This window comes from Eucalyptus grandis, chromosome 5 (assembly GCF_016545825.1).
Source record: "Eucalyptus grandis isolate ANBG69807.140 chromosome 5, ASM1654582v1, whole genome shotgun sequence".
NCBI classification, from domain to species: Eukaryota; Viridiplantae; Streptophyta; class Magnoliopsida; order Myrtales; family Myrtaceae; genus Eucalyptus; species Eucalyptus grandis.
Window position 1 is genome coordinate 43,170,052 of NC_052616.1, and position 12,891 is coordinate 43,182,942.

At 39.0% G+C, this 12,891-nt stretch overlaps 1 protein-coding gene across 1 annotated transcript; it reads left to right on the plus strand.

Annotated features, from left to right (window-relative positions):
• The first annotated feature begins 6,558 nt into the window (after positions 1-6,558).
• On the plus strand, positions 6,559-7,214 carry LOC120293920 (phospholipase A1-IIgamma-like). The gene is made up of 2 exons (XM_039313733.1): positions 6,559-6,741; positions 6,798-7,214. Exons 1-2 carry the CDS (start codon positions 6,559-6,561, stop codon positions 7,212-7,214), a joined length of 600 nt encoding a protein of 199 aa, XP_039169667.1.
• Positions 7,215-12,891: the final 5,677 nt, after the last annotated feature.

Genomic DNA, 12,891 nt, shown 5'->3' on the forward strand with positions numbered 1-12,891 from the left:
GAAGAAACTCGCCGGTTCCGGGTAAAATCTGGCAACCCACCGCTTGATTTCGGACCCAAACCGTCGCACTGCCATGAAAAACATTAGCCATGAGTTTTTCCGGTATATCGGTGTTCACCGGAGGCTAATCGAGCGGCGGAAGCGGCGGTGGTGGAGGGTTTGTGTTTTGGGGAAACTTTGGTTTGATTTGGGGCCAATTTTGGTCATTTTCTCCGAAACTTGGACCCATGTGGTCGTGCCGGCATGCTCTTCAAAACCCATTAATTATTTGTGTCAGGGATGGGCTGCCGGAGAAGAAACAGGCAGCGAAACGGCGAAAAACCGGCGAAAAATTGCGTCTGTGCGTGAGGAAGAAGGCGCGTGGGCTCCACGCGCGAGCTGCAGTTGCAGGCGTGTGGAACCCACGCGCCACGCGCCGTCACGCGCGCGCAAGCGCTGCGCGCGTGGGAACCACGCGTGCGGGGGGCTTCCCGCGCGGTTGCAGGCGCGTGCGTTGCACGCGCCGAACGCACACGTGTGGGGCACGCGCCCGCTGAGGACGAAGGCACATGCTCGGCACGTGCCTGACGTCCCCGCGCGGACTTTTACGTTTTTGCCCCTCCCAAGGCTCCTAATTACCGTTTTGCCCTCTTTTGATGGTTATTTACTGTTCTGCCCTATTTAATTTATAATTACGATTCTGCCATTGCTGATTATTTACCATTTTGTCCCTGGATTATAATTTTATGGTTCTGCCCTTATGGAAATCATGATTTTACAATTTTACCCTTATGCTTTGATTAAGTTTTTGTCCTTGTGTGCAAATTTGGTAAACATTTGTATTTTACAATATTAAAAATTCATATTATGAATGGTTTGTTAGTCACCAAAGTGTCCGAACCTTGAAGTTTTTTTTTTTTTTGATATTGTAAATTATTTTATTCAATTACCCATGATTAATTGATGCTATGTATGAAATTGATATGTTTTGGAGTTATGGGTATATTGAAGTTCATTTATTATAAGAACTTAGGGATTAACCCAAAGGTTAATTATTTTCTTATAATTCATGAACATGATGGTTGATAATTAATATGACTTATTAAATTTGTTTGTATATCCAAAGATAACAAATAAATTTTAATAAGATATATTTACAATTATCAAATAAAAGTTATTAGCATCGTTATGGTTTATATATATATATATATATATATATATATATATATATATCATAGGATCGCCCAAAGGAGAACTATGATATACATGTGTCATTTAGTTTGAATCTGATTAAGTGATATTCTCAAAGTATTAATGTATGAATATTTTCTTGCACATTTGCAGTATCTGTACCTGTTTCACTCCATTCGCACGCCTCATCTGTTCCCTTATTCAATGGGATAAATTTTCCTGATTGGAGTGAACAAGTCCAGTTTCACTTAGGTGTCCTGGATCTTGATTTAGCACTTCAAGCTGAGAAACTAGCTGCTATTACGATGAAAGTAGCAATGATGAAAAGTCTTTCCATAAAGCTTGGGAAAGATCGAATGATCGAGCTTAATGTTCATGCGAATGACAGTTGCAAACAACTTAAAGACTTCTCTTCCCAAGACTAACAATGCTAAGGAATTTATGAAATTTGTGGAAGAGCGTTCTCAAACTGCTGATAAGTCACTTGCTGGTACACTGATGAGCACACTGACCACCATGAAATATGATGGTTCGCGTACCATGCATGAGCTTATACTTGAATGTGGATGAGTACGTTTTAGTACAATTTATACTTAATTCCTTACCTCATGAGCAATATGGGCCATTTCAAATGAATTACAACACTATAAAGGATAAGTGGAATATAAACGAATTGGCCAGTATGTTAGTTCAAGAGGAAACAAGGATAAAGAATCAAAAGGCTCATTCTGTTCATCTCTCAAGTCATCAAGAAGTTCGAAAGAATTTTAAGAGGAAAGGTGGAAGGAGCAAGAAGAAAGGACTACACGTCCTGAATGACTCTTCAAAGGCTTCTCAAATCCACAAGAATGAACACAATCTTATTAAGTGTCATTTTTGCAACAAAATTGGACACTTGAAGAAAGATTGTCTGAAATGTAAGGCTTGGTTCGAAAAGAAAGATAAGCCTTGTGCTTTAGTATGTTTTGAATCAAACTTTACTAAAGTTCCTTATAATACTTGGTGGATTGATTCTGGTGCCACCACTCATGTGTCAAATACGATGCAGGGATTTCTTACGATCCAAACTATAAAGCCAAATGAAAGTTATGTGATTACGGGAACGAGACAAAGCTCCGAGTTGAAGGCATTGGCACTTATCGTTTGATCTTAGATACTGGGCATTATTTGGATTTGTTTCAAACCCTTTATGTACCTACATTTTCTCGCAATTTAGTTTCTTTGCCAAGACTTGATGTGACAGGATTTTATTGTAAGTTTGGATCTGAATCTTTCAGTCTATTTAAGAGTGATACTCTTATTGGAACTGGAACTTTATGTGATGGTCTCTACAAATTTAGACTTGATAATACTTTTGTTGAGACATTAATGACCTTGCATCATAATGTTGGCACTAAACGAAGTTTGGTGAATGAAAATTTTGCTTACTTGTGGCACAAACGTTTGGGTCATATATCCAAAGAAAGAATGCAAAGATTAGTGAAGAATGAAATTCTTCCAAATTTGGATTTTACTGACCTTGGAGTGTGTATTGATTGTATTAAAGGTAAACAAACAAAACACACTAAGAGAGGTGCCACAAGAAGCAAAGAGCTTCTTGAAATTATACATACTGACATATGTGGTCCTTTTGATGTTCCATCTTTTGGTAAGGAAAGCTATTCCATAACCTTTATTGATGATTTTTCACGTTATGGTTATATTTATCTATTGCATGATAAGTCTCAATCAGTGAATGCACTTGAAGTGTATATTAAAGAGGTTGAGAGGCAATTAGATAGAAAGGTGAAAATAGTAAGATCGGATAGAGGTGGTGAATATTATGGAAAGTATGATGAATCGGGACAATGTCCAGGTCCATTTGCTAAATTCCTTGAAAGACATGGCATTTGTGCTCAATACACAATGCCAGGTACACCACAACAAAATGGTGTAGCAGAAAGACGTAAACGTACTTTAATAGAAATGGTTAGGAGTATGATGAGTCATTCATCCTTACCCTTGTCTTTGTGGATGTATGCTTTAAAGACTTCTATGTACTTATTAAATAGGGTTCCTAGTAAGGCAGTTCCAAAGACTCCATTTGAACTGTGGACGGGAAGGAAACCTAGTTTACGACACCTGCATGTTTGGGGTTGTCAAGTAGAAGTAAGAATTTACAATCCACATGAAAGGAAATTGGATTCAAGAACGACCGGTGGTTATTTCATTGGTTATGCAGAGAAATCCAAAGGGTATAAATTTTATTGTCCTAATCATAGTACAAGAATTGTTGAATCTGGAAATGCTAGGTTCATTGAGAATGGTGACATCAGTGGGAGTGAAAGAATGCATGATGCTTGCATTCAAGAAGTAAGGGTAGAAGTTCCTATGCCTAAAGCTTCTAAAGTTGTTGTTTCTGATATTGTAGTACAATCTAACAATAATCGAGAACAACAAACACTCAATAATTGAGATGTCAATAATGAACCTCCAATAACTGAGTCACAAGAAATAGCATTAAGGAGATCTCAAAGAGAAAAGAGGTCGGCTATTTCTGATGACTATATGGTTTATCTACAAGAGTCAGAATTTGACTTAGGAATTGGAAATGATCCATATTCATTTTCCCAAGCCATGGAATGTGAAGATTCTAATGAATGGTTTAATGCCATGGAAGAAGAGTTAAAATCCATGCATCAAAATCAAGTTTGGGATATAGTTGAATTGCCTAAAGGATGTAAGAAGGTCGGGTGTAAATGGGTCTTTAAGACCAAGCGTGACTCAAAAGGCAATATTGAATGACATAAAGCCAGACTTGTTGCAAAGGGTTTTACTCAGAAAGAAGGCATTGACTATAAAGAGACATTTTCACCAGTCTCTAAGAAGGACTCACTTAGAATCATTATGGCTTTGGTGGCTCATTATGACTTGGAGTTACACCAAATGGATGTAAAAACCGCATTTCTTAATGGGAATTTAGATGAAGAGGTTTATATGGACCAACCCGAAGGCTTTTCAGTTATAGGAAAGGAACACATGGTATGTAAATTAAAGAAGTCAATATATAGATTTAAACAAGCTTCCCGACAATGGTATCTTAAGTTTAACGATACCATAACTTCATTTGGATTTAAGGAAAACACCGTTGATCGGTGTATATATATGAAGATTAGTGGGAGCAAGTTTATTTTTCTAGTTCTGTATGCTGATGATATTTTGTTTGCTGCTAATGATCTTGGTTTGTTACATGAAACCAAGAAGTTTCTCTCTAAGAATTTTGAAATAAAGGATATGGGAGATGCAACATATGTGATAGGAATATAAATATTCCGTGATAGATCACAAGGATTATTAGGATTGTCTCAGAAAGCCTACATTGAGAAAATTTTAGAGAGATTTAATATGAGTAAATGTTCGGCAGGAATAGTTCCAATTCAGAAAGGTGATAAATTTAGCCTTATGCAATGTCCGAAAAGTGAATTGGAACGAGGACAAATGAATAATATTCCTTATGCATTTATTGTGGGAAGCTTAATGTATGCACAAACTTGCACCGACAGTTGCATCAGTTTTGCTTTGTCGGAATGCTTTGGGTAGGTATCAAAGTAATCTGGAATGGATCATTGGAAAGCTGCAAAGAAAGTTCTTAGATACTTGCAAGGAACGAAGAATCATATGCTCACTTATAAAAGATCTGATCATCTCGAGGTGATTGGATATTTAGATTCAGACTTAGCCGGATGTGTCGATACAAGAAAATCAACATTTGGTTACTTGTTTCTTCTGGCTGGAGGGGCAATTTCATGGAAGAGTGCGAAGCGCCGCTTATTGCTGCATCCACTATGGAAGCTGAATTTGTGGCATGCTTTGAGGCCACAATTCATGGATTATGGCTGCGAAATTTTATTTCAAGGCTTGTGATCGTCGACAGTATTGCCAAGCCGCTGAAAATCTATTGTGATAACTCTGCAGCAGTTTTCTTCTCTAAGAACGACAAGTATTCTAAGGGTGCTAAGCATATGGAGATCAAATACTTGTCTGTCAAAGAAGAAGTTCAGAAACAAAGAGTGTCAATTGAGCACATTAGCACCAATCTTATGATAGCAGATCCCTTAACAAAAGGATTGCCGCCCAAAACATTTAATGAGCATGTTGAAAGGATGGGCATTATTGGACGTCATTAATGTTTGTATTATGATTGTATTAAGTTTATGTATTTGACACTTTGAGCTCACTTACATGTTTCTGATATTTCCTGTTTTCTATTTAGTATACATTATGGAAATAGATGAATGTTAAACAGGATAGTTTCTAAAGAAATATTATGGTTGGACTATTACTGTACTTCTCATTTATGGATCATGTTAAATAAAGTGCTATAGTTGTAGTACATAGAAGGGACTATGTCAATTAATGATATATAACCGCTATGACTCGCATTAGTTTTCTTTACTTAATTGTGATTATTATGTGATTGCCAATTTAATGAAATTTTATAGCATAATCTTATTGTGCACATTATAGTCTTTATTAAACCATGAAAGGAAAATCATATGGGCCAAGTGGGAGAATGTAAGAATTATTGTGGCCCATATTATGTGATTTATTATATGGTTTAATAATGATTGAAATGCTATAAATAATATTGGTTATGAGAAGGTACGACTCTAATAAAACGAAAGGGTATATCGCTTTGATGGAAGGCACCTTTTCAACGAACGTATAAAAGAGTCCGGTCCTCTCTCCACCCACATACGAACAACAATAACTGAAAGAACGTATTCTCTCCTCCATCAATTGAATACATTAAGGTTTAGTGGGTTAAGGGAGAGAAATCGAATTTCTCCTTTTGGTTCAAGATCATTGGGTTTTCTACAACGATCATCATCAAGCGTAGCGCTATGGATAAAGGTTTGTCTGAATCTATTTGTGAAAATCATGAAGATCAAAGATCATTGATTTGTTATGAATTTCCGCATCAAGTTTTATATGAATTACATTCTAACAGGGTATGTCGCGGTGAGCACTGACGAGGGGACCCAGGCATTAGGGAGAAGGGACATTTTGGTCACTTGGAGAGGAACAGCGAATCTCCTGGAGTCCGTAGAAGATATTCGAGTTGATTTGGCCCCGGCGACCAACATTTTCGAGGACGACCCCAATACTAAGATTCACCTGGCTTTTTAGATTTGTATACGAAGAGGGATATAGGAGGAAATAAGTACACATCGCTTAGTGCCAGAGAGCAGGTAAGAAACTTTCACTCCATTTATAGATCGCTCTTGGTAATTTACCTCCCGAATAAGCTCCAAATTGGCTTTCACCTTATATATATATAAATCTAAAAATATGATAAGATACCGCAAGTGATGTTTGGAATACTTTGTCAAATTAAAACTGGAATTGATGGACAACTTTGGTCAGGTTCTAAGGGAGGTCCGGAAGCAAGTCGATCTCTATGCCGGTAAAGGCGAAACCATCAGCATAACAGTGGCCGGCCACAGCTTGGGCGCGGCTTTGGCAACGATCAATGCGCTGGACATCGTGACCAATGGCTACAACGCGCCCATCGACCACCCGAGAATGCCTGTCTGGTGACCGCGTTCCCCTTCGCCAGCCCCAAGGTCGGGGACGAGAACTTCCAGGCGAAGTTCTCCTTGTCCGAGAAGCTCCGCGCCCTTCGAGTGACCAACGCCCTTGATATCGTTCCCTTCATCGCTCCAATCAGATGTTACCACGTCGGAGAACAGCTGCTGGTCGACTCGCGCAAGTCCCCGGACCTGAAGCCTCTCTACAAGGGTCCAACTGGCGCCGTGGCAATCGGGCATATGTTGGAGACGTGCCTGCATCTAATCGCGGGCACACAAGGCATCAATAGTAACAAATTCAATAGGGAGCGTCGCGGGATTGCGCTGCTGAACAAGGGAATGGATGCTCCGAAGGATGGAAGCAAAATTCCGGCTAATTGGTTGGTGGCGAAGAACAAGAACATGGTCCAGGTTGAGGTCACTGGAGACTGGAAATTGGCCGATCTGTACATCCCACCTGCAGAAGATAATTAGAACGAACAGTCCCAAGTCTCAATTTATATAATATATATATATATATATATATATATTACTGTGTGATCAGTTATTACCAATAGTTGCTGCTTTATGACTTAGCAATACCATAATAAAGGTTCGTAATACAAAAGTAGAGACAGAATTCTTGTTCTTTGATTCAAGATGCTAAGTTTAATTTTATTTTTATTTTTTATTCTACTATGTTCTAATTTTCTTTTGTTAGAGCTATGATGTAGCCTAACCATGATGATGTGAATTTCATTATTTTTATGTTTTACAATTGATTTCATTCATGTGAGTTATATATTATTGTGCTTAATGCTTCTGAGTGACTGGCCACCACTTGAATGATCTGATGTGCACGTTTGAGACTGAGAAGTGATAATATGCAATTGCTCATTATAATGTATGACCGTGAATTAAACGTGGATAGAGATATACCGCATTATTTGTGTAGCTTTCAGTGATAAAGTGATCCAAAAGACTCATTGTAAGTCGAGAATATTCATAGTTTTTAATACACTTATGCTTATCTTAATTCACATAGAGATATAGTGGATTAATAAGCTGAGTAGGTTTGCTATACCTAGAGATAGGATAGTAAATAGATTAGGAAATTACGCTATCACATGTTTGATATCGTTCTTGTATTCACAACAATATGAAATTCATATCTAGTGATTATGGTGAAATCGGATGCTCTAACATATTTATTTGATCGATTTATTGCATTTAGTTTACAAATTTTGTTTTTAATTTATTCTTAATTATATTTTGATATGTTAGATAAATTTTAGAATTAGTCTATTTTAGTATTTAATTAGTTTATTAATCATCGACCTCCGTGAGATGATATTTTTTCTCATCATTATATTACTTGTTCGACACGTGCACTTGCGTTTATAATTTTATGAACAACTCTCTAGAGGTAATTGTCCAAAAAATCCTAAACTTGTTGTATGGTGGCTAATTTAATCATAAATCTTTCTATTGTGCTAACTTAGTCCTAAATTGCAAATTTAATCCTAAACCTTATTAAAATTTGTCAATTTAGTCCTAAACCTATTGTTTGGATATTCATCAAAATGACTAAAATTCTTCATATGATTTCTTCTTGGGTTTTCTTTTCTAACTTTTTGGTTACTTTTGCCATGTCATATTAACAAATTTCCAATTTGGACTTCAAAACTTTTTAAAAAGTCACATTGGACTTAATATTTGATTTGAAAAGGCAAATAGGATGAATTGCCAGAATATGCACTCAAATGAACAATTTTCAACCAATGTGGCATTTAAGTGATCGAAAGAAAAAGTTATGACACACAAGCAAGCATTGTATGAAAATGATAATACTTATGATGTATTTATCCCTTTGATTGAAATCATCACAATACTGAAGGAGGATATTTTGTTATCGGTACATACTGAGATTTTTCACGCCATTCTAAATGTCGAAAATGCATTCCCATATTAATGATTCTACTCAAGACATCAAGATGGTGTTGAATGCTCAGTGTTAGATAGGGAATAAGCCTTAATTCCACCAACCAGATAATAAATTTACCCAAACGAACTTGGATGTGACAACTGATCATTGGAGGATACTTCAATAAAAACTTTTGTGGAAAAGGAGGTCATGCTTGAAGTCAACAACCACACTAAAAAAGGAGAAAGCATAGTAACTTTGACTAGCCATGCTAGTGCTGCTCTGAAAGAGCCCATCATTAGACATTACAAACTTCAAATGTAAACAACTTCCTCATTTGCACTTGCTCAACACGATTTATTGAACAAAAAATTTATTTGTACACAAGAAACCAACCATAACTATATATTCTTATGTATTAACATGATTTAGTACCCGAAGGTTTGTGCTGGTGTCGGTCCAGAGTTTGCATATTGTAACTTATAGTCCTCCCAAAATTCATTCACAGACTTCCCAAGTGGCTCTACGAAGTTGTCGTGACCTTTCTTTTTTTTCAGCACCCACGTCAAGGGCGGGTGCCTTGCGGAGGCTAATGGCTCGGCTGAATTTATTAGGCCCGGACTCTCCCAAGTCCACCAATTCACGACTTTAATAGTCTAAGTTTTTAACCTATAAATTAATTTTAAAACGGAGTCGCCACTAATCAATTTGGGGTGGGTCAATTAAAAACCCAAGCGAAATATCGGGAGAAATACTCGCTCCCGCGTAACCATAGAAATTAGGATCGATGACTTGATTACACTAGTTAATCACTAATGCCCTTTCGATACCTAATCTTGTTTTAACCCTAAGGTTTTTGGATTTTGAGGGATTTTCCATTCATTTGTGGAGGAAAAACATTTTTTTGGTCTTTTTTTATACATAAAAAGCATTTTTTTATCTTTTTCTGAAAATATAAATCATTTTTTTGGCTTTTTCTGACTTTTTTGGCTTTTTGGCTTTTTGGGAAAATATGGACACTTTTCATTTTTTTGATTTTTTGGAAAATAATTTTTTTGATTATTTTATTAAAATATTATTTTATATTAAAATATTAAAATATTTATTTTAAAAAACGACCCGGGTCGGGTTCTTGGGTTGGGACCGACCCGAGGTCGTCTCTCATAGCCCGGACGAGCCATTTTTTGGTTTTTTTTTAAAAAAAAAAAACACCAAAGCCCAAACGATTTGGCCCATTTTCGTTAAAAGAACTTCAGCCCAACAACCATCTGGCCCACGTGAATGAAATCAACCCTAAGTGGAAACCCTACTCGGTCACCGACCTGGGTCCGACCTAGGTCGCGACTTGACGCGATGCCTCCTCCCTTTTCTGCTTGGACGCACCGCTGATGGAGGGGCTGGGACAGCGGATCGGCGTCGATGGTGGCGACGATACAGAGGACAGTAGCGGTGGGAGGATGCAATGTGGCGGCATGGCGGCAGTGACAGGTGGAGATGCAGAGGGGAGCGGCGGACAGAGCGCGACCAAGGACTGGATCCCACGGTGGCTTGGGGCGGCGAGGAGGGTTTCGAGCGGAAACGGAGGCAGCCAAGCGGGGTTGATACCTGTCTATGGAGAGGATATGTCGCGGTGGCGTTGCTGGTCAGTGAGACGACGTCGTTGGTGGTGGAGGCGGCTGCCCAGAGAGACAAACGCGACGGGGCAGCGACGGTCGCGACAACGGGTCCTCGGCTTCTCATATCTAGTCCTCCTCTCTCCGGCTCCTCTCGTGGATCTGGGACTCCCTCAGAACTAGACCCTCCCTGCTTGACCAGATCTCTCCCCCTCGGGCTCGCTTGCCGCTAGCCTCCCCCGAAGTCTTTCAGAGGGAGGTTGGTTGAGCTCGCGACCCGATTTCTCTCGCGCACTCGCTCTTTGATCTCCCCTGAAGTCTCTCAAGGGAAATCTCCGAGTTCGCCATGTCCTTCGACGGAGGTTGTGGCCTGCTATTTATAGGCGAGGGGGCGGCTGGCCGACGAAGCTTCGACCGCCAGTCTTCGCGCACCAAACGATCCTCCTTGGCTGAACTAGCGTTCCATCCGAGCTTATCCAGCAAAGCCTGCTCAGCATTAATGGCGCCTGAGATCTTATCCTCTCCGGCCAACGTCGGCCTACTCACCTCGGCCGTAGGTCGTCCTTCGCACGTCGGTGTCCTCTGTGCACGTGAGCTGTAGAGGCGTAGGGGAAGATGGAAGAAGGAAGAAGAAGAAGAAGAGAAGGGGGCCGGACCGGATTTGGGAAAAAGAGGGAGGGCCCTAGGCTCACACGGAGGAAAAAGGAAAGAAAATGGGGCTGGTTGCTTTTGCTTTTTTTGATGTTTTTATTTATTTATTTTTGTTGTTTTTGTTTATTTATTTATTATTTATTTATTTTTATTTTTATTTATTATCCGAAAAGGCAAAAAAACCTAATTAATTTTAAAAAATGAAATTTAGGTGTCAACGTAAGTACACATCCCTATATGAGTCGATTATCATGACATTGAGGTGCGGCACAAACTGTGGTCAGGGCTCTTCGCAATACTCTAAGAAGTTCACCGTGACCATGTACTCCTCATCCCATCTCAACCCCAAACCTCTTCGAGGCCAACCCTTATGTTGTGAAAAGGCGAGCAATCGAACAATAATATAGACAGAATAATAAAATAAATTGGACAACACCGAATATACTTGGTTCGGTTGTAAAGACTTACGTCCACAGGGAGAGCAGCAGCGAATTTCACTATAGATCAAGCAATACAATAAGATTACACACTCGAGTCACTCAAACACTCACTTGGTATTTCCCAAGCCCCAATTACACCCAATAATGCACGCAATGTTTAGCCCTGAAATTCCTCAAGAAATAATCTCTCAATCTCACGAAGGAATTACACACAAATCTTACTACAAGATTTAATTGGCTTGAACACTAAATCTTCTTGGATGTAATTCACGGACAAGAACGACAAAGAGAATCCCTCCCAAGCACTCGACGACGAGGTAATGCTTCAAGACCAATTCTTCACGATCAACCCTCTTCATCCACAGCCACAAGTCTACATATATATATATATATATATATATCTAAGTGAGTCCTTTATTATTTTGCCAACTTCTCATAGGATTATGTTTCCAATCTTGCTCGATTTTATCCAAAACATATCTTTGTATATTTTAAACAAAATCCAAATCCAAGTGAAAGTTGGACTTTCCTATTTCAGTGGTGAAACTCTCTAATGTAGATTCGAATTTTGAGAAGTTGATCTTCGGATCTTCTTTGCTCAATTTCGAACGTCCGCAACATATCCAATTTGGAATATTCGTAATTTCGCATTAGGCTCAAACTCGAGACATATTTTAACAATCTCCACCTTGGCTTGACATTTGAGCCAAGTTGCAATCGATTCGCAAAAATTCAAACTCTGTTGCTACTCTTCCATAGCCCCCGATGGGCTCAACCGTCACAGATATTATCCAAATCCAAGCCTCGCTTGAACTTCACCATAACTGAGGACCTCATTAGAGTACCAACTCTACATGCACTTTTCACTGTTCTGCAAGCATTTTCTGACATAACCTCCTTAACTGTAGATAAAGCAAAACCATTGTTGCATTCATATCTATCATGAGATCGAATACGTACCTTGTTAATTTTAGCAGTTATGGCAACCATTGGCTCTATAGGCTCCATCTCGCTACGAGCACCATCCGTGTCGATTACTTTGCTAGTACTCACTATCTTAGAAGTTTTTGGTCGCAATTCCACCTCAAGTTGAACACCGTCCAGATCCATATTAACACTGCCACAAACACTCCTAGCTAGAAGTACTGGAGACTCATCAAGGGTAACTTCTCTACTGTTAACAGGTGAATTTATATCTGGGCACCACAATCAATCACCCCACTCACCTTGTGCATAGCCATGGAATATGCACATTGCCCTCCAATTGAGCGTACCATCACTCACTCGAAAATAATACGTGCAATCAAACATTCTAATAATAGAATAACCAGCAACGTTACCTGACCAAACTTTTTCAGGAGTCTACCATTCAATAGTAGTTGATGGGGATCTATTCACCAGGCAGCTTATCGTACTAAGCACATCAGCTAGGATTCTCCTAGCAATACCAGCACCAGAGATCATTTGCGGGCCATTTCTAGTAATGTTTTGCTTATCAATTTTGCAAATTGTTGTGATTTATTGACACTAGTGTGATGTTTCAT

What these genes read in the sequence shown, in the direction of transcription:
- LOC120293920 (XM_039313733.1), top strand. Translation starts at nt 6,559, where the DNA reads ATGGACAACTTTGGTCAGGTTCTAAGGGAGGTCCGGAAGCAAGTCGAT. An exon ending in TCGACCACCCGAGAATGCCT is followed by an intron (nt 6,742 to 6,797) that starts GTCTGGTGACCG and finishes GAGAACTTCCAG; the next exon opens with GCGAAGTTCTCCTTGTCCGA.